General features: G+C 32.9%; 1 protein-coding gene across 2 annotated transcripts; it reads right to left on the minus strand.

Annotated features, from left to right (window-relative positions):
- Window positions 1-239: 239 nt before the first annotated feature.
- LOC145041778 (protein DETOXIFICATION 24-like) lies at window positions 240-13,387 on the minus strand. Of its 2 annotated transcripts, XM_078989954.1 has the most exons (10): window positions 13,243-13,360; window positions 10,595-10,759; window positions 3,995-4,241; window positions 3,313-3,854; window positions 3,047-3,133; window positions 2,906-2,962; window positions 2,570-2,808; window positions 1,797-1,915; window positions 615-701; window positions 240-527 (listed from the first exon to the last, which is right to left on the minus strand). In XM_078989954.1, exons 3-10 carry the CDS (start codon window positions 4,238-4,240, stop codon window positions 450-452), a joined length of 1,455 nt encoding a protein of 484 aa, XP_078846080.1. In that variant the 5' UTR covers window position 4,241; window positions 10,595-10,759; window positions 13,243-13,360; the 3' UTR covers window positions 240-449. The 2 variants fall into 2 exon arrangements, with proteins under 2 accessions (XP_078846080.1, XP_078846079.1); XM_078989953.1 differs by lacking the exon at window positions 10,595-10,759 and having other exon boundaries at window positions 13,243-13,387.
- Between the last annotated feature and the right edge of the window lie 9,929 nt (window positions 13,388-23,316).

A 23,316-nucleotide genomic window follows, 5' to 3' on the forward strand; every position in this document is an offset into this window, starting at 1 on the left:
CGTCAGTAAAAACCATCAACTAAGTTTCTTTTAAAACGGTAGTAAAACACTTGATTGAAATTTAAGATTTTATAATTCACAATTTGAATCATTTTACTTTGAAACCAAGAAAAGCACTAAAAAGTTTTGTTGAAGTCTTAAGTTACCATAATTTTGTAAAGTTTCCTTTTCTTGTAAGTTCATTATGGTATGAGTTTTTTATTTGTTAATCTTATAACTTACTACTATAACCAATCAGGTAAATAAATGTCATGTTACATAATTCAAAGTTTCTCTTTTAAGTGTTTGTTATAAAAATGATTAGACCTTATTAAATCTTACATTTTTTTCATTGAGTCAAATAATACAATGAAAAATTATGATGATATAAACAACCAAAACCCTACGTCTGGTTCGGTGGACGGGATATTCTGACCCTTTAACCACAAGCATATCCTTTTTCATAATCATCACTCATTAGATATCTCGTAAGGATCTTCATTCAACTTTAAGTAAAATCGACCGAGACGTTCTGAAGCCTTCTTAACCTATAATAGGCAAAACTTGATCTCCATTTAGAAAAATATTAAAAATCTAAACAAGATGCCAAATCAAAGTTAATTTTCCAAATTTACCTGATCATCCCAATCTGTTCTCCAAATCATATATACGATTGTAATTGTTTGTGTTAGAACACCACCAATCAGTCCAATCCATATACCCTGTCAAGTAATGAAGTACTATGAATTTGTGGTTAACATTGTTTTTATGAAAGGAAATATGTCTATTGTCTTCAAATGATTAAGATTCCTATTATATTACGTTAATAGATAACGAACTATTGTTTTATGCTTTCCATATGTATACACTATACAATGTATATAGTCGAGTTTTAGATTTTGTTATGAATTTTGTTGAAATTTGTCAAAACTTTAATTTCATTATGAATTTGGTACATTTTTTTTACAAATCTATCTAAAATTAGATTTTTTCTATAAAATTATAACTTTTTTACACTTTTGTATATTTTTTCTTAAAACTATTTTACAACTTTTTATGATTTTTAGAACATTTTTTAAACTTTTGAAAAAAATTAAATGTTTTTACACTTTCATACAACATTCTTTTACAATTTTTTTTCCTATTTTCCACTTTTTTATTATTATTATTATTATTATTATTATTATTATTATTTTATTTACTTATGTTCGTCTAACATATTAAGACCAAAATTGTAAAATTAAGTATTGAGTTGCTATACTCGGTGTAGTAGATGGAAAACACAAGAGTAAATTATACGAATGGTCCTTATGGTTTGGGATAATTTGTATGTTTGGTTCCTAATTTATTTTTTTAATTTGGAAGGTTTTTATAGTTTGTTTTTGTTGCGTGCTTAGTCCATATCTTATCAAAAAAGACTATTTTACCCATAACTTTTTAATTTATTTAAATAAATTGGGGTAGTTAAGGTAAAGTAAGGTGAAGTGAAAGTGAGATTGTGGTTATGTTTATTTAAATAAATTAAAAAATCAATGACAAAACAAAAACAAATATTAGAGACCTTCCGAATTAAAAAAATAAGTTAAGAACCAAACGTGTAAATTAGCCCAAACCATAAAGACCATTCGTTAATTTACTCAAAACATAACAAAATAATTCATTACCTTTTGATGTAATAAAAATGTGTTTGATGGTCATTTCAAAACAATATTGATATTTCATTTTCCAAAAAACAATGTTAATCCAACAAATTTATGAATATGAACAATAAAAGATCTTTCAGTTATTCGACAAATACATATATTAATTGCATGTACCTTAACTTCAAGAGTCGTCGTATACCCAAGTAAAGCTCCCAACGGAATTCCGATCATGTAATAACAAACGAAGTTCACAACTGCTACAGCTCCTTGCATTCCAGCTCCAATTGCCACCCCTGATAACAAACAATAAAACTAACTTGTAAACTTTCCCAAAATAGAAAGCTCCAAATCTTGAAATTTAAAGTCCAATTATGGTGAACACTAAGTTGTAAGCCTCCGTTTGTGCGGTAATACCCTTGTAAATATTAACCTTTAAACTTTACAATAATAGAAACAAGCAATAATATTTCATATCAAACAAGCAATAATAGAAACTTTACAATAATAGAAATAATAATGCATCAACAATTCATTGAAATCTATAGAGATTAATGGAATGTTCCATTATTATTCCATTTTTCACATATTTTTGTTTCTTACAATGTATTAAACTATACAAAAGATTAACGCAACATAAATAATTATACAAATAGAATCAATTATTTGTTAATTCTTTTATATATAAAAAAACGCTTCATTTTTCCAAATGAATAGTTTGATTTTTATTGAAGAGTTCAATCGCCATCAAACCCTTCAATATCCACGAACATCAACATGCACCCCACTAGTATGGTTGAGGCTAACATATTGAGTGCTAACTAGGTATTCGATCTCTTTCAAACATTTTATTAAAATATGCATTGTGGATACTCTAAGCATGGTGGACTCGCATTTATGCCTAAACTTTCTTAAAATATAAATGTTACCAAATGGAAAGATATAGCTACCTGATAGTACTGGATATACACTGTTCAACAATACCGAAAAAGAAAGAAGAAAAGAGAGATCCGATATTGCATCTGCAACCCTGGCATCGCTTGTAAACAAGTATGCAATTTTTTTTCCAAATGTCAAACAAAGAATGAAGAAGAATAAGCCTATGGTAATGGAAGTCCCCAACAAGACTTTTATTGTAAACTTCACTGCTTTAGCGTTTCCTCTTCCTAATTCATTTGCCACCCGAACACTGTATAAATGTTTAAATTTCAATATGACACGCATCAGTCACATACCAAAGTTTAATTAATAGATAGAAAATTCTTAAGAAATCAACGATCACCCACCATGCTGAACCTAAGAAACCGAGGTTTATCATCAACTCCCATACGTTAATATTCAGACTGTGAAAATTGTTGCCAATAAGGAGATTGGTTTTCTAGCAAAATAAGTGGAAAAAAGGAGGAATAGGATCAAAAAAATGATACCAAATGGAGAAGGCGGCTATTGCGACCTCGGCATCTTCCATGTATCCAGCAAGTAAGACCAGAAAAGCAGTGTACCATAACTCTAAGCTACACATTATTTAAATCACAGTTTGACTTTTCATGTGACAAAAATCACTTCAATCGTAATAGAAGTCATGTGCTTTTGTGGAAATTTAATATTGATTTCGAAGTTAAAAACTAGTTGGTTTGACTTTTTATGCATGGTCAAACCAAATAGTTTTTATAAATATATTGATAATACTTACCAGACCATCACACCAGAGGATATTGAGAGCTTCACAACAGGTAACAGATCCTTAAAAGCAGCAACTGTGAATCCTTTCCATGAATGCGGACACCATCCTCCAAAAATGTAGATGAATTCGCCAATCACAAGGAACCAAGATGAAAACGACAATGCAAGCATGGCACCTGAGAGCCCCATGTTCAGCTTATATATAAAAAGTAGCGACAAAGGTATATGGATCGTGAATTGGAAAATCGAAATCCATGCAATGATCATGTTCTTTGATTGTGCTTGAAGATACATTTGTATGGTCAAGCTGAAAACGAAGTTGTATACAAAAGGGATGAACCATAATGATATGTATCCTCCACTGTTTGCTATTGATTCTTCCTCGCCTACAAGCTTAAAGATTTGTGTTCCAAAGATGAAGACTGGGAGCAAGATCGTCAAAGTAATCAAATCCACAATCCATGATCGTTGCAAGTAAATACCCATCATATGGTCTTGTCGGGCTCCAAATGCTTGTCCACAAAGGGTTTCAGTTGCACTCGACATTCCCAACTGTGGATATATACGTTTTAATTAGAACGAAAATGGTCGATTTAAGGGATTTTTGGTTTGTAGAAAGCTTAGAATTAATGATCATGAGTCATGATTGGTGGCTTTTGTTAATGATAACCAAACAATTATGGTCAACTTACAAGTATTCCATTGACAAACCGAACACTAAGTGTTTGAACAAGTGCATAGCCAGCAAGATCTGTTTCACTGATATGTCCGATGAATGACTGAGTGACAACAAGAGTTCCAAAAGCGCAAACCCTTGCTATAATACCAGGCAACGCGACCCTCCATATCTTTTTTGATTCGACCCATATCCTTCGTTTCAAGTCATCATCATCTTCTTGTCCTTGTTGAATAAGCTTTGTTTCCATCCCGTCATCCATCCTGAGAACATGGAAGTTACGAACATTTATATTAATGTGTTAAAATGTCAGTTTTTGGGAAAAAAGATTGATGTTCTGGTAGATTAGAGAAAAGTAGAAACCCGACTATATGATAGGCGTAATTCATAAAAAAGTCTGATCAGCAAGTTAATTTATATAAAAGTTAATGGCGATAACCTTTGTTGAGACTTTAGATGTGTAATAAAAATGTAACTTTTGTTATACTTTCAATTTGTATATTTTGTTACAATCGTTTATCAAAATATATCAATAATTGAAAATTGGTAGGTGTTCAACCGACAAGCGCACAGTTAAAGGATGCGGAGAAATATAAAGAACACAAGAGATCAGTTTATTATTAATCTTGGGGGATTAAGTTTACATTTACATTCAGATACAAACGAAATTGTGTCTAGACGATGTGGGATGCTAACATAGTATCACCATTAGTCTGTTATTTATATTCTTCCGCCCGCTTATAGAGGATGACCAACAAATCAATTGTCGTCAAAAGCATGTAACGTACTCTCAAGCCTCTTCTTCTCTCTAGTTTGGCACCTTCTATCAGCCATCTTGAAGGATAACTGAAGCTTAACACGAATTCTAACAACAACAAAAATATCTCACTTGGAGGTTGATCAAAAAATCAACTTTTATCCAAATCATGTACCTCTCATAAACCTCGTCTTCTATTAAGTAACCACCTTCTCATAGTCATATAGAAGGCCAATTAAATTCGAGCACAGCTTCAACTTTTGTGGTGTCACCACCTTGGTAAACAAATCTACTAGATTCTTTGTACCAAGGATTTTCTACAAGGACAACGTACCATCATTAATAAGCTCTTTGATGCAATGGTATCTCATCGAAATGTGTTTATTCCTTCCATTAAACATATGGATTCATTGTGAGATAAATTGCACTTTGATTGTCAAAATAAAGAATACAGCATATCACCCTATTTAATGCCAACTTTGATAAGTAGTTCTTTAGCTAGATAAGCTCCTTTCCATCCTGTGCAATGGCCATGTATTCAACTTTTATGGTTGAAAGAGAAACACTAAATGAAATCTAGGCATCTAACTAACTAATGTACCCCAATAGTGGACTGGTGGACACATAACTTGTATTGTTGTTCATTAAATCTGAACATCGAACCAAGTATGCATTGATTAATCCTTCAAAGATATCCCCTTTTATTTAGAAACATATGGCAACCTTAGAAGTATGTTTCAAGTAACATACTAGCCATTTGATTGCTTCCTAATGCTCTTTTACCATATTAAAAAAAAAAAAAAAACTTCTCACGACTCCCACTACATGAGCAATGTTTGGCCTCATGCAAACCATAACATAAATCAAGGTGCTTGCTTCCCATGCATAAGGAATCCAAGCTATCTTTATTGCCTTCACCTATTTATGGTGATTGTTTTAGAGTTTAATGTGACCTTCGAAACATGTACTTCTGGATTTAGCATTTTTCATGTTGAATTGGTACAACATTGTCCTGATTTACGTCTCCTAGGATAGTTTTATAGTAATTTGTTTTGACTAAATTGTTATACAAATTTGTTTTTTGATGTTCGCATATGAAACAATGAAATTGTAACTCTGAACATGTTATTTACATTGTGACAATGCCATTCATACTTTTATGATTAATGCTCATCTTCCACTTACATACCATGTCAAATCCCTTCACATCACTACCTACATTCTTATTTATTTACCTTTTGTATAAATGAATCTTCATATAAAAAGACATGAGGTTATGCTCATTATATAGTTGGGATAATTATATATAACATCCACAAAGAATACAAAGAGACATACAATAATTACATATACAAAGAATACAAAAAGACATACACATAAATGTAGTCCAATATCTTCCACTTCGATCCAAAATTTCGTTACTTACTATTATTTATTTCCAAGTCACCATCATATCCTAACTTTGCGTCTTTGGGTGCTTGTACTATCAATGCCTCATCATGCTACAAAAAAATTACCCCTTAGACACCTCTATGCATTTCTTTTAGGTACATGTGTATTATTATTATTATTATTATTATTATTATTATTATTATTATTATATCTCTATTAAAAATCATCATCACATAACATGTTGCATTGGATGAGACCATATTCCCATTCGATTCTAATATTTTTACTCATCCATGTGATATAATTTTCTTGAAAGTTTGTATGCTCCCTCATTGATCTTGCACCGCGTTCTTGATTTCATGCATAACAAGACTACTACCACTCAAACCTTTTTATGTGTTGCGTGTACTATCAAGACCTCATCATCTAATATAAACTTCCCCTTACACAACTATATGCATTTCTCTTAGTTACATGTCCTATGGGTAGGATATTTTTCCGTAATATTTCCACCAAAAAACATCATCATATAATATATTGCCTTGAATAAGGCCATCTCCCTTTGATTCCAAGAATTTGACTAATCGATGACATATAATTTTCTTGATGTTCCTTACACTCTAGCATTAATCTTGCATCACTTTCTTGATTTCATGTTTTTCGAGACTACTACCATGTACACCTTTGACACATTATAACCACAACCCTCTATCCTTCAACCATATTGCCCTTCCTCATGATACCAAGTCCATAATAACCATATCAATGTCACATTATTGTCCTTAAAATCATCTATATCAATGTCATCCTCTCATCTAATGATGACATATTTTAAACAATGCAATGTTAAAACCACTATGTAACTTAACCTTCGTACCACTACCTATTGGTATGAGACTTTTTTGTACCTATAGGCTTTATAGGATCCAAATGTTAATGCCATTAATAAATACTATAATTTTTTTTTTCCTAATCGAACTTGAATCCTTGAACTGCTACCATTAGTGGTTAATATTTCTAAGTATGTATGGCTTTCTGAAAATAAATTTAGTGATGATGGTTTCCTTGCTCTTTATGAAGCTTGTTTAGTTACTAATGGAAAAACTCGACATCCATGATTTAACTATGATGAGACGTTTAGCGTAAGTGTAAAATTCGCTATTATTCATATAGTTTTTTTCCCTTGTGGTTTCATATCATATCCTCGTTCACTAACTAGACATAAATATACTTCACTTCATAGTCATCTTCAAAAAAATGATTTACAAGCATCAAACATTAGGTTTATATTTGGATATAGTGTGCAACACACACATAATTTATCATCCTTTTGATTATATGTGAAGCTATAAGGATTGATAATACCTAGATTTTCATAAAGTAATAGGTTTCTCTTCATACCATACATTATTTCCCTTATCATATTGAGTCTTGGTATTTAACAATTGTGAAAGGGGGTAGGGTGGCTTGATTAGGTGGAATAGAGGGAAGCCAATTATATGAAGGGTGATGGTTGTTAGGTTTTCATAACTTGGTCCTAAGTTGGTGCTTGTTGGAAGAGGCCTACAAATAAGGGTCGATGGGCGATGAGTTGAAGATGGTGTTAGGTCTGCATGTCACATGGTTGTTATTGGATCGAGCATGGATTCAGCTGTTAATAGGACTGGAAAACTAACTACAATGGTAAAAGAACCCTTATTGGGGTCATTCAACAACATATTATCGTATGCCCATGATAATGTTGTGTGGATGTTTTATAGTTATTGTTGGTAGGTGTGATATTATCCATGACCTCGATGTTTATTCCCTCGAAGGTTCCTACGGTTATAGGACTTTGTGCTAAGCATGGTAAGGGTGAAAGAGGTTTCTTGAGGGTGTTGTATCCGTGGTTTTAGCATACTTCTTAAAAGGTTTTAAGGGGGGTTCGATGATGTATAATCCCTCCAATCTAGTTAAACATGGAGGATAACTCGTCAATCATGTAGGCGACGATGTTTCTTCATGAGTACCAAGGCAACAATATTATCAAGAAGATATGGGATCATTTTGATGTGGGTACAATAAGTTTTAATGGATGAATCACATAGTTATATAATTTAATCATCTTTGTTTTTACGTAATAATGTGTCCAAATTGATCAAAATTTCACAGACCATTGCACTCTGGTTTAGAATCATTTGAAGAAGGGTTTTAGAAATTGTTGCTTATAGATCTAAAGCTTTACAATATAAATGATTTTATTCTATAGAGGTTCTTCATGGATCGTATCGGGTGTATCACATAAGGCATCAATGTGATCAAACACATAATGAGTTTCAAAGAGCTCACACCAAGCATCATGGTTGAGTTAATCGAGGTCACGAACAAAATGAACTTAGGCTTTTATGATGGTAATGTCATACAAATTCTCTAGGGAAGGGGAACCATCCTTGTCGTTGGCCATGGAGAGAGAGAGAGAGAGAGAGAGAGAGAGAGAAAGAAAGAAAGAAAGAAAGAAAGAAAGAAAGAAAAAGAGAAAGAGAGGGGGGGGGGGGGGAGATCCTCGATGAGGCCGAGGGGAGATGACTAGGGTTTAGAGGGTTTTCTCTGATGTCATGTTGGATAATGTATATCTGGTATCTCGTCTCTTAACATAAGATGGGATATATACAAATACAATGGTGAGTTATACTATAGAAGGCCAATAATATGGGACTATACAATTATCATATATGTTCACAAAATTTCCGTGTTCGTGGTGGTTGTATTTGTTTTCGTTTATTATCATATTTATAAAAGTTAAATTGAGAGTGTTCTTTGTTCTCTTAACGACATTTTTTTTCTCTGCAGTGTGTCTATGTAATTTCGGTTTGTAAACTAGATAAAGGATCGATCTGTGATTTGTTTTGATTTTTGAAGGGTAGGGGAAGGCCGACAATAGGGTGGGAATAAATTATGCAAAATTTAGTGATTTTATGCATTGGTTAACTACTAGCTGTGACACTAATTTATTACATATGTTAATATTAAAAAAAAAAACTAAATATAAATGTCGTAATATTTAAAAACTTTGAATATATAAGAAAAATTAAGAATTATTATAATGGAAATGTTTTTATCTTTTAAATTTAAACAAATAATTTAAATAAATAAATAAAAAACTAATGAGTTTTAATTTTGGAAATTTTAAAATTAAAAGGTAATTTATTAATTAAAATTGATATCTATTTATTACTATATTTATTGCAATTATTATATTAAAATATTATGTAGAATTAAAAAAAAAACAAAAAAACTCATAAAATAACATTTGAAAAAAAAAAATCAAAATAACCATAAAGTAAAAATTGAATGAAAGGATAGCAAGTGATAAAAAAAACTTTCATTTATTAGAAAGGATATAATAATTACTAACTATATTTATTTGATACAGTTTGAGATTTTTTTTTAATGGTTTTTGGTTCAATATATTTTTAAAGCTATATACGTTTCCATAATCGGTTTTTGAATTCAGATATTTTTTAATCATATTATACAAATCAAGAAACTTAATTACATATTGATTTACGACCTGATTTGCAGATAAAAATGTTTATTTCGATTTAGTTTTTCTATTTTATTATTGTTTTGCCCGGACCATTGGATCCCACGTTTCCAACTAATGCACACAAATTGATTATTTTCTTACTGGAGCATTACCCAATCCACAATGGGTAAGATACATGTGACATGATAAGGATATAATGGATAGTATTATAATTTAGAATTTGAAAATTTAGTGTCGTGAGAAAAGAATCCACAATGGGTAAGATACATGTGACACAAAAGAACTACACAATTTTAACATTAAGATGTTTATGTTAAAGTAAATTACACAATGCACTTTATGGTTTGGTTGTGTATTTGATTTTTAACTTTTTTTTTTTTTTTTTTTTTTTTTTTTTTTTTTTTTTTTTTTTTAACTTTGGTTTCTAACATACATAAAATGATTATTTTACCATTATTTATTTGTTTTAATTTTCTTTTTATATTAATTATTATTTATAGTTTTATAAAATTAAATATCCTCATCCACTTCTCTTTCCATTGTCAAGATTGGGATCTTATATATGATCTTTTCCATTTTGAAAGATTGTGATCATAAGATCGAATCTAAAATATAAGATCCTATTAAAAGCATTTTAAAACTTAAAAAAATACATTTTATCCATTTGCTAACCATTAGTTAACAATAATAGTTTAAAGCATAAAAATATGTATTCAATACATCATTTAAATCATTTAACGATAAACAATTCAAAAAGGTATTCTACGTAGTTAGCTCAAAAAAATATTGGATAATAATAAAAAATAGTAACTACTCCTATGATCTTACAATCAATTCTACAATCTTACGATCCGATGCTATGACCCTACCATAGTCTTACCAAAAAACGGTCCTAGTAAGATGGGAATCGATTTACCTAGGTGAGATTTTAGTAATCTTACCAAAAAAGAATATGATATATCCATTTCTATCTTCTCCATCTGTGTTCAAAAGTCTAGAGACAACAACCTCCTACCTTCGGAGCTTCCCTCCCTGTCTTCATCATTTTTCTCCCAAGAAAAACTCAAATCACGAAGCCTCCTCATGTGCGATTAGAGCTCTCCATCCTTTACTTGCCAAAGAAAGACAAATTAGGAAGTCAACGGCAAAACTCGAACAAGAACATCAACATCATGGTAGTGATTCATTTTGATTCGATTTATTTCTCCCCGAGAAGAACTTTCTATAGTATTTGATTTCTCACATGAACCACAAATTAGAAAATTGATTTCTTCGGTAAGGTGGTGCTTCTCTGATAGTGGTGGTGGTGGTGGTGCTTCTCGGCTTTTGGTTTTCATTAGTTATCAAAACATGTCTTAATATTAATTTGTAAGTTTGTTACATGCGATTGTAACCAACTTGAAACAAATTAGTACAAAGTTATGGTCTAAAACCTTTTTAGGTTAAAGCAAACGTTAACGTTTCTAGCTTGTTTAATGGATGATATGATTTTGGTTTTTGATCGGGTATTTTCACGTTACCTTTTAGGGTTAATGGTGACAAGGCAAGAAGAGGAAGTCTCTGATGATGATAGGGTGGTCGGAAAAGATGATCGGACCACGGGGTAGGCTTAAAAGGACAAAAAAAAAAAAAAAGATAAATGGTTTGGGTTTAATCATGTTGGGTTTCATCCCTGATTGTAGATGGTGATTCAAGTGAAGAATATGAATTTGGAACCCTTTGCTTGCTTTTTGCATTTGAATACTTCCAAAGTTTGGGGCTATTATGGTTTCATCTTGGTGCATTTTGAAAACTTAAAGATTCAATGGTCTACCGAAAAACATATTTTCTTTGATTTTGAATTTTCTGTTGGGTATATCGTGTGTGGGTAACCGATGGTAAATGCGAGAGGGGGCGGTAGAAGTTTGGAACAGAGTTGTCATTGTACTTGAAGATCTTTCCTACATTTTTATCTTGTTAGTGGAGGTGGTATGTCGATGGATCTAGTTTCTCAGCGATGAATGTCGTTTCCGGTGGAATTTCCAACATAGATTAGAGAAAAAAGTATATGACTTTGAGTTTAAAATGGCATAGATAGTTGGGTGGGTTGGTGTTGTGGGGTGAGCCATTTACTCTAATTGTTAATACTAAAAATATTAAAGTAAAACCAACTTAAAAAAAAAAAGTCATTTTATGTCTGCAAGGACCAAAGATGCAAAAAAAAAAAAAAAAAAAAAAAAAAAACCCTTAGTTAAAAGAAAAATAAGATCAAACATACAAGTTACTCTAAACCGTATCCGTAATTCTGTTTATATTATAAACTTAATTTACTCTTTATGTTATAAACTTTTTCTATGAACCACTTATATTATAAATTTGTTAAAAAAATACATTTCTAGAAGTAAATATAACTATTATATAATATATAATATATAATATATAATATGTAATTCGTTGTTCATAATTTCTTAATTAATATTGATGTTATAAAAACTTATTAAAATAAGTGGCAGATTTAAATATATTGAAAATTTTAATAAATTTTTTTGTTTATTTTTTTGTTTATCTAAAAACAAGTTTTCTAATATTAAAATTAATATACTAAATTAGTTGAATTTGATTCAAAATCTATCTTGAAACTTTTAGTTTCTATCATGTCAAATGTTTCACTTTCAAGAGGACAAAGGTTTTTCTAGGAAATCAAATAATAGAAGCGAATATGAATACAGACTCTTTATTATTTTAATTCATTTATTTAATAATTAAAAATAAGATTCAATATGGCCCATGTCTGGACATAGTAATAGAAACAAATAAGTATTGTTTTGTATGAGTTCAAAATCACATATATGGACAAGTAAATAGAAACAAAGACATTCATATGGTGTGCATGAAGCCGAAAATCACATCATCTAAGTCATGATTATTTTGCACCTTTGTTTTTATCCATATTTACTTCCCACTTTCTTGCACCAAGCAAAATATAAGGAATTATCTCTTGCACCAAGCAAAATATAAGGAATTAGACGCTGATAATCATGTGCAATATGCATCACCAGACAAATCATGTATTTTTCGTTCAAAAGAAAATCACACAAATCATGTTTTCATTGAATTTTCTTAATAGCAAACTCATACACCTACAAATCATTCTCTTAAATCCAGCTATTTGTTTTTTTTTTTTTTTTTTTTTTTTTTTAGTACTTGCACCCTCAACCTAAACACAACTGATACTACTAGTCAGAAGACATTTGGTTTCAATCATTAGATACAAAATATAAGACTTAAATTAACATCATTTCAATCCCTTAAAACAACATATAAAAACCAAGGTCGATGCAATCATTAGATACAAGATACAAGGTACAAGACTAACATTCAGAAGTTGATACAAGACTAACATTCAGAAATTGGCAAAGGCTTATCACTAAAATATATATATTTTATAGCATCATTTAGTTTGATAATTAAAATACTTCACACCAAATTGGTCGATTAGTTGCACCTTTCAACGAAAACATGTATTGTCTATATTATAAACTCTTATAACAATTTATTGGCTAAATCTGATAAAAACAAAACATTATTGAGTTAGAAAGAGGAGACTTACTATACAAGCAGGAAATATGATTTGTAGAAAGCAGCCACAACTTGAACTCAAATCCGAGTGGTGAAGTGAAGGAAAGAAGTGCTGTTCACTTATTTGGTATATACTATAAAGAGTATAGACTCAAAAGGAATAGAAGCTATTTATATAGGAGAAGGAATATATGTCATTGTGATGGGCGTTTTCTTATTGGGCCTTTCTTTTTGTTGATACATTGGACTCCAAAGCTACATTTTGGCATTTTATTTTTATTCTGTTTTACTTTTTATAAAGATACAATATTATGAATTTATGACTCACAATTTTTTGGAAGGTGTAATTGGTTTTTGACATTTTATTTTATTCTGTTTTACTTTTTATAAAGATACAATATTATGAATTTATGAGTGACAACTTTTTGGGTAGTTGTAATTGGTTTTTGCTTATACGAACTTACCATTCTTTGTGAGAATATTGATAAGAACATTAAAGTTACGTTGAACTACTAACTGAAAAGATAGCTGTGAAATAAAAAGTTAACTGATAGTTGAAAAAGTTATTGATAAAAAATGACGTTTGGTAAACTAGCTTAAATATATAAAATTACATAAAATGACATTTACGAGTATTTGTTTCTATAATTAATCAAGAGGTATATTTGGAAATTAAATAAAACTGCAATTTATGTAAACACAAGATTTATAAAGAAAGGGGAAATGATATAAATGCCCTAAGAATTTTTCAAGGTTAATTATTTTAGTCTCTAAACTATTCTCGTGGTTTTATGAGGGTACAAAATCATGATTTATCTATCTTTTTAGTCTCTTTAACTTGTTATACCCGGTTTGAGTGCCACATATACAAAACTTGGGCCTATCCCTTTTCTATTCATCATATTCGTGTGTTAAAATGGAATGTTGACTTCTAAGATTGTGGTGAGATCCTAAAATCTTGTAACATCCCAAAAACATAGTCCAAAAATTTCGTTTTAAACCATTTAAGAAAACCTATAATTCATAAAACAACATATTAAAATCCTAAATCGTATATCTCAAATAATATATCATAATATTGTATCAAGACCATGTATCAAAATATCAGAGTCTAAAATATTCCAGGCTGAAAACTGTGGTATGTATCATGCAGTCATCCCGAGCTCTTTCCCTTGCTACCAGAAGTACCTGAACCCAAAACTGAAAACTGTAAGCACGAAGCTTAGTGAGTCTCCCCAAACTGCCATATATCATACACATAATCACATACTGTAAACATTGGGCCTAGCCTGCTACATTGGTCCTCGCCCGGTATCGGACGAATCTGGCATCAGGCCCCACCTAGCATCGAGTCTCGCTCGGTATACATATCTGTTTCTACTAGGCCCCATGTGTCTCTGGGGCCTCGCCCGCTATACACATAAAAACATATAATCATAATCAAGCTAGTACATAACAGACAAACACAACACTATATCTACTAGTCTTAAGGCCTTACCTATCTTGGGCCTCGCCCCTACTCTGCTACTAATGAGATATGGAACCCAGTCTATGCTCAGCTAGTGATGAGATACGAGCCCCCACCGACACTCATCTCCCTACAAGGCAAATACAAGTATTACAAAGACAACAAGTATAACTAAACATACATTCCTTCCTCGGGTACTACCCGACATCAAACCGTAGTTCAGAAACATACACATGAACCTTCTTCGGGCCTCGCCCGACATCAAACCAAAATCCGGAACATATAAACTACATCAGGTTAACACCGGTATCAGATCTAAATCCGTTATACATTAAAATACATAAACGGGCTGACATTGGTGCCTTCGACCGGTTCCTACTGGAGAAAAACTCACCTTGCAAAGTTGAATGTAGAATCCCATGGATAAACCTCTAGTTGCTAGCTGGCCGATCCCCGAACTGCTGATCTCTCGACTCCCAAATAACACTTAGTCAAAATAACACTTAGATCCCTGAGCTTCAGAATAACACTTAGTCAAAACCGAATAGTCCTTACTTGGGGTAAAATGATCGTTTCACCCCTGGCCCAACAAGATTCACAACCAAGGCCCAAAACTATTAAGTCCATAAATATCCGTCAATGGAAAATTGGGCCCAAACCCTTACATGGGCCTTGTCCCAAAGGCCAATTATTTTTATGAACCAATGATTTTTCAATGGCCCAAAGTCCAAACCTATTGAGCCGAATCAAGACCTAACTACATTGGTCCCACTAAGTCCCAATTCATCATCCAAGGCCCATTAGGGCAAGCCCAACCAGAAGTCCATTACTCTAAAATCCTTAGTCCATTATGAGCTCAAACCAAAAGAGAAGTCCAATACTAAGCTAGCCCACAACCAAAGAGTCCAAAACTTGCACAGGGGCTGCTTACATCGTGAGGTCGTGGTTTCAGTCCAGGAACTTCCTTGAATACGTACTAACGTCGTGAGGCTTCATTCCTCACGTTGTGAGTCCATCTCTGACCAAAAATGAGCATTAAGCTCTTAATCCATTAAGCCTTAACATGGGACAGTTTATAGGGTAATCCTTGACACCCCCCCCCCCCCAAGGACCATAAAAATCGAAGTTTTTTAGTCACACGTCCAATACATGACTTAAACACCAACTTGGGTCAAAATTGAGTAAAAAGGTCCAAGACTCAAACTTAGAGTCCTAAACCATGACCAAAAACCAGATCTAAGACTTATAAGGCTTAAGATACCACCATGATCCATAAAGTTGCCAACTTTATGGACTCCATGCATGCTAACCAACATTACAAGCCATAAAATGCATGGAAACTTAGATCTAGCAAGCAAGGAAAGGAAAGGCATGAACTTGAAGACTTACAAAGGTCTAAAAGCTCCATAACTACCTGATGATGAACCCAAGAAGCTAACCAATGCACCACCAATGATATTCTTCTCCTTAATAAGCTTCAAAGCCTCTTAAATCTCTTGAATAACACCAAAATGACCAAGAACTTCAATAAGGGGCTGAGATTATGGTTTCTAGAGGTCTTGGGAGTGAAAGAGGCTGATTAGAAGCAACCCTAATCATCTTATACCTTTAAATACCCAAAAATTAGGGTTTTAGTGCATCATATGCTCCTCACATCGTGATCCCTCCTTGCTCACGTTGTGAGCCTTAAATGAGCTCGGTCAACAAGTCAACAATCACTCACCCGAACCACTCCAACTTCAAACGGCCATAACTTCTTCGTTTCAACTCCGTTTTTGATGTTCTTTATATCCATGAAAAGGTGGCGAGAAGCTCTATATATCTATCAACTTATCCTCCCTTCAAAACCTTCCAAACGAAAATCCAAAAGTCATAAAGAGCTCAGACTGCCACTTTATCGATATAACCCTTGGCTCCAAGGCACAACCCAAACTCCCAGATCACCTCAATTACATTATACATACCAAAATGGGTCTAGATCTCGCTTTTACAAAGGCCATAAGCCTAATGATCACCCATCTTCAGGCCACAGTCCCGAATACCACTACAAACCACCACTTCAACGGTAAGCCTTAACCAAAGAATAGTTGGCCTGACGGTGGGTTTTGTGAGTTCCTCCTTGAAACTCAAGATATTCTTTCACTTTTTTACATGTTTGTGGATAAAAAATAATAGCCACATCTTATTCTTAAAACCCATATGTAGAAGGGAAGAGACAAATCTAAATAGTGACATGAAGAATTGAGAGAGAGAGAGAGAGAGAGAGAGATGTGGGTCAAAGGGTAGTAGAAAATTCAAAGTCTATGTGGGAATATTGGTCAACAAATGTCAATGTGGCAAAGTGGTAACCGGGTGACCCCTTCAATCTAGCCAAAAGGATGTAATCGACTTGACAAAAACGACTTCGTTCCCTCATAAATCCATGAAAATTGTTTATGGACTAAAAGTACCAACACAAGAAAGTTTTGATGGGTTTTGGTCATAAGACATCCTATGTGCTCATACAAACCCTAATGCTTGGATCTAGGTTTCTCTATTGTACATGCTTTGAATCCAAGACTTCAAACCCTAATACTAGCATATGGAAATCGATATTAACATATAATAAGGTTTAAGAACATACCTTGATTGTTATATAGCAATAACAATCCTAATTCTACCTTGAATTGACTTTGGAATGCTTAGAGTCACAAGTGTCACTCCTCTAATGGCTTACAAACACCAAGAGAAAATGGAGAAGGCATAAAGAGAGAGGAGAGAGGTTAGAATTCATCCTTAGGACTTCTTGGGAACAAGTACACGAATTCTAAGGCCTTAGGGTCTTTATATAGGTGTAGAGATAGGGTTTCAGTCATTATCCTTATCTAGTTGCTTATCCACAAAGCAACCATAAGATAAGCCTTGAAAAACCCTTATCCTTTATCCTTTGGACGATTTCAAGGATCCTTATCTCCTTGAATTTGTTCAACCCATATTTAGGATAACCATTACAATATTTTGTAACTATCACATAATTACAATTCAGCCCCTCTAGGTTAATTAATTACACTTGATCACAAAATTAATTCCTAATTAATTATTGACCAATATTAATTAAGCAAATATGATTTCTCCTTTAATATATTATTCTTATAACATATTAATAAATCATAATAACCTCTCTCTCTTTATTTATTTCTCCAATCAAGTTGCTTTGGTGAAGGCAACCCAAAAGGACCATGCACCATCGGGTCAAGTACATACCAAAATAGTTATGAACTTAAACACTAATCCAACAGTCTCCCACTTGGATAAGTCTAATAACTATTCTGCGTATGACTTCAGATCCTGATCTGCAATCGTAGCTTTCCAAAGCTGCTGTCAAGTCTGATCCTATCAGATACGCGTGTCCTTAGATAAGGGATCATATATTCCTCCATTCTAGATATCGTATGAGATATGATGTCAAATCATTCTCTTTGTACTACTTCTCGATTTCCGATTTATGACGACAGACTAATTGAACAAATCAAATTAGCCCTAGCCCGGCCGAGCATTTACGTTTGTCATCACTAAACCATCGAGGGGCCCAAAGATATCGCTTTTATCCTTCTTTGGATAAAAGGAACGGATAAACTTTGATACAATGCTTGCTTGCACTCATTCACCGAATTACACACAACAATATGTTTTAAAACACCAAGTTACTAGTGCGTTTACATGTTATCAATGTGCAACTGATTCGCAAGATACAACTTACACATCTCAGTTTCAAGAATATAAGATGTTATCGTCTCACTAATCACTCGTGATACAATTCATGGAATGATCCAAGTGAGCGTGGGTTTAATCCAATGCTCAAATCATATTCATAAGCACTCATGAACGTTGCAACAAACATTTGCTTATGTCTAACACTCTTCTAGATAATCCACACACCAATTCACGACAGTCTTCATTCATATCTACTTCCAACATATGAATGACTGTGGCCCGTTCGAATAATTTGATTATTCTTAATAAACTCAATTATTCTGGAAGTCAAAACATGCAAATGTGAAACACAAGAATAATACTAATCCCATATGGCCTCAAACCTTTGAGTATAAATAAAACGCCTTTTATTTATCACCATATTGATTACTCATTATTTGTCGTTTCGGGTAATCAACTTCTTACTTGAATTATTACACTTGTCCCATGCACCTAGCATGCACACAATGTTTACCTATAGTTCTTACTTTTGTGAAATAGACAAATTGCACACATTTCCAATCATTCTCATTTCACAACTCCAAATCCATTTTCATAAGTGAAAGAATATCAAATTCTTGATACTTATAGAATATGCTACATTCTAACATCCTATGCAATGATTCTTTTGTAATGTCACTGCACCAAAGTCACAAAGACTATTGTCAATGATATTACAAAGTCCTCTATCGGAGATTGTTACAAGACAATTCCTTAGATATGATGTCTCTCACTCAAAGTACATTCCTTTGAACATCCTTTTGCATAAAAGTTTCTAATCTAGACATAGATTTTCAATATTTACTTCCTAATATGAACACGCTTCCATATTTTCCTCATGACAACTCATTCTTAATAGAATCTTTTCTATTTGTAACGATGTCGATATGGTCCATCCAATATGGAAACATTTCCATATTTTCCAATACTATACTTCCAACTACTCACAAGCGACCAATCCTCATCGAACTTTGGATTGTCCTTTGATAGTTGTTTAATTATTTTAGTCAAAACCAATTCTAGTCCCTTTTCCCTCTAAATGCGCTAGACATTTGGAAAATTTTAGAATGGTCAAACATTAAAGCATTTGCAATCGATCCTATACCCGAAGCATATGGGACACGACGCATAATGTTTTATTTGATATGTTCTCAAAATTAGAATTGTGAAGAGGAATGCCGTAATCATAATCGAAATTGTAAGAACACACTTTGTACCTTTGACTAAATTTATCAACATTTCTCAACCTAATCCTTTAGATTTGAAATGAAGCATAATATTCTCTCCCTTAATTATAGCAAAACAACTTTACAACCTTTACGACTTTGCAAGGTATAACTCTTGTTTTTCTATAATTAATATTGCCAACTTGCAATACTTTCTATAATAATCATACAATCATAACTTTTATGCTCGCACTATCATGATGATTACTATAAAACATAACACTTATGCTCCCACTAGCTTCGACATGTATTCATAAACATTTTAACTTTCAGAAAGACAATACCTATTGAATTTCTTAAGTCCATGTCTCTAATACTTAGTGCTTTGATAATCTTTTATCAAGGCTTCTTGAACTTATACACCTTTGCCTTTAGATAGTTCATATGCGTGTCTCAACAATTAAGACTAATTGCCAAACCTCACAATTCAAATTATGGAAAGGGATACCGTAACCATGATCGAATTCGAGAATGCAATTTTACAATCACTATCTTCTTAAAATCTTTCTTAGTGAAAGCATTTCCTCACAATAATTTTCATGAAGGAGGAAATCTTATGACACTTAGATTTAAATGGTGTATTTGTTCCTATCCATGTGAATTTGTTAAAACCAAAGTTTACGACAAATTCAAACTCATATGGACTGAGCCTTTTTTAATCTTGATTTCTTGCCTTATGGTAGCACAGCTGCCCACCACGTCTTTCAAGTAGTTAAGCATCTCACCCTTTTCCTATCAATGTACCTTTCATTGATCAAGGTGCTTTGCCTTTTATGCATTCAAAATGAGTACTCATAGGACTCACATGCATAATTAACTCAATTGGAACATCACAGAATCTCAACACGATAGGTTGTAAAACTCAACTCGTGTGCTAGTGATGATCGATAAGGTTTATTTGATTTGTTCTTGAAACTTTTCAAGCCCATTAAGGCTCCCACTGACTCCTTGACATATAAAATTCTCTTGTCAATAAACATTTGTTGACAAACAAATATTCAAGAGTTAGTGTAGCTTTTATCAAAACACTTCATAAATTGGTCCTAGTTGGTCTTTGTCTTATCCAAGACATCACAACTCTCCACATTTGATGAATGTTATAACCCTTTAATACTTTTTACTCATTGTCACAATCTTGACTTTAAGACTTGTTATTGGAACGAAGTATGATAGACTTCTTGATTTAACCATTTCTTCAATCCTTGATTCCTCTTCTTAAACATACAATTGTACTAAGACTTACTTAGAGGATCAATTGAGATATGGTTCTTAATCATTAAGCCCATTATAAATCATAAAAGCTACTCTCCCTTCTTCTTAGAATGGAGAAACTTTTATCTTTCTGTCTACTTGATTCTTCTTATTCGTTCTACTATTGATCTAAACCCTTTAATCAATTCAGAATTACACTTAATCTTGTAAGTGTAATCATATTTACTAAGCCTTTAGTAAATCATGACAAATATCTTTGTTACTCTTATGGTGAACTTGATCAACACACGACTTTGTGTACTTGATCTTCTAGTTCTTCACTTGACACTTTGTCAACGAATTTGTCTAATTTCCAAATATGAAATTTCTCATTCACCATGCAACCAAGTTGCGTGATTCCAAATTTCAGTCCAATTGAAACTTTGGGCGATGAGAAACTCTCCCTATTTGGTAAATTCTCGACATTTCCATAAATTACATAACTAAAAATCATATCCATTCATTGTAGAAATATGCAAACATCAATTTTCATAACGATTTCATTACAAGGAAGTAAACAGATAAATAAATAAGTCAAACAAAATTTATTTTATTTATAAAAGCAGCGGAAAAACATTTGTCCTTACAATGCAAAATCTATTGAAAAACTATGTAAAAGGAAAATTTCTAACAACTCTATCATAACTATCTAAGCTCAAAATTCAATCTTCAAGTCCATGCGATCAAGATCCATCTCTTGTGATTAGATTCATCTTGCTCTCTTATCAAGCTTCCTTTCTTTTCACCGATCCTGCAAAACATTCAAATGCAATCTTATCACATCATGTATTAAGAATCAATGAATAGGAACTTAGCGGGGTTAGATAGTGGATTTTACCTGAAGCGTAGTCATACTTTTGACTCTCCCACCTCTTAGATCTCTTAGGTAAATAGGGCAACTTCGTCTCCAATGCCCCTTCTCTTGGCAATAAAAGCAAATTGACTCTTTTGGAACAACACATGGAACTACTTCAGACATCACCTTTCTCTTATGATCAAACTTTTCGATCATTGCATGTCTTTCATTGCCATTGTCTATATCCATAGAGGTCTTGAAGGCAGATTCACCAATCAACTTTTCTTTTCTATTGCGCCAAACCATTGCTGATTCAGCAGCAATAAGCATATAGGTGAGATCAATAAGGGTTACGTCGTGGTTCATCATATAGTACTCTCTTAAGAACTCACTATACGAGTTAGGAAGTGACTGAAGAACCCAATCAACAACCATCTCTTCACCGACAACGGATCCCATCATTCTTAACCTATCAATGTGTGACTTCATCCCTAAGACGTGTGCACACACCGACTTTCCTTCTTTATGTTTACTTGCCAACAGGGCTTGAGTAATATTGACCTTTCAATTTTACAATCTTGTGGGTTATGGAGAATAATTGGAGGAGGAGGAAGAAGTGAAGCATGATTTCTTGTTCCTCGATCGAATCGTGGAATATCATCTTCATGTGGAATGCTTGTTCCACGGGATTTGAGAAGATCATAGTTGTCGAACTTTGAAATCTACAAAACGGGAGAAAAACAAATTCAAGTTAGTTGATAGATTGAGTGCTTAGTAAATCACCCAAATGAAATACTAAGGCTAGGACCCAACACAATACGCTACAACCTAGAAAAGGGATGCCGTAATCTAGTTGCAGAATATTTGAAGGTAAGTGAATGACGATTCACTAATTTCCACCATGAAAAACGAAAAAGAAATTTAAGTTTTAAATCTATGAAAACTCCTATATCCTTTGAGATTCATTGAACTTTCAATGGCATGTTTAAATCTCGATATGCCCCTCTTGTTTGTGACTAGGATGCCGAGGATCACAAAGCGGGTGTGAATAACCATGCAAAATTACATGGTGCCCTCACATGTTACAATCACATATTCGATGTGCCGGTAAACCACACACGCTCCACCGAACTATGACAAACATTAAGTCACCCTTTGCTACCTTTGCTTAGAACCATTTAGTGTGCTAGTAAACCACACACGCTCCACTAACTTCTTCACAAGGGCACAAAGTGTAATTTCATGGAATTGCATCAATTCACTTTTGCCTAAGTAACTAAGATTGGGAATTAGAAAAACATTTAGTTACTTTGTATTTCATTATACTTATAATGGAAGGTTGCGTCCTATCCTACCCGTTCAGCTAACGACCCTCCACTAGTCAAGAGTGCGGTGGGTAAGAGTGGATACCCATTCAATCGCCATTTTATAGGTAATTTCCTTAAACACCCCTTATAGACCAGCTTCGTGAATGAGGCCTACTAACGGTAAGACTGACTTTTACTCATACATATATATAATGTTAGACTTTTAATGTTATATATAGTATAGGGTGCATTTCATACTTTTAAAATACTATGTGGTTAACTTTAACAATTACACTTTTAATTCAATTAAATGGTTAACCTAAAC

The sequence above is a fragment of the Lactuca saligna genome, chromosome 4, assembly GCF_052625555.1.
Source record: "Lactuca saligna cultivar CGN05327 chromosome 4, ASM5262555v1, whole genome shotgun sequence".
NCBI lineage: Eukaryota > Viridiplantae > Streptophyta > Magnoliopsida > Asterales > Asteraceae > Lactuca > Lactuca saligna.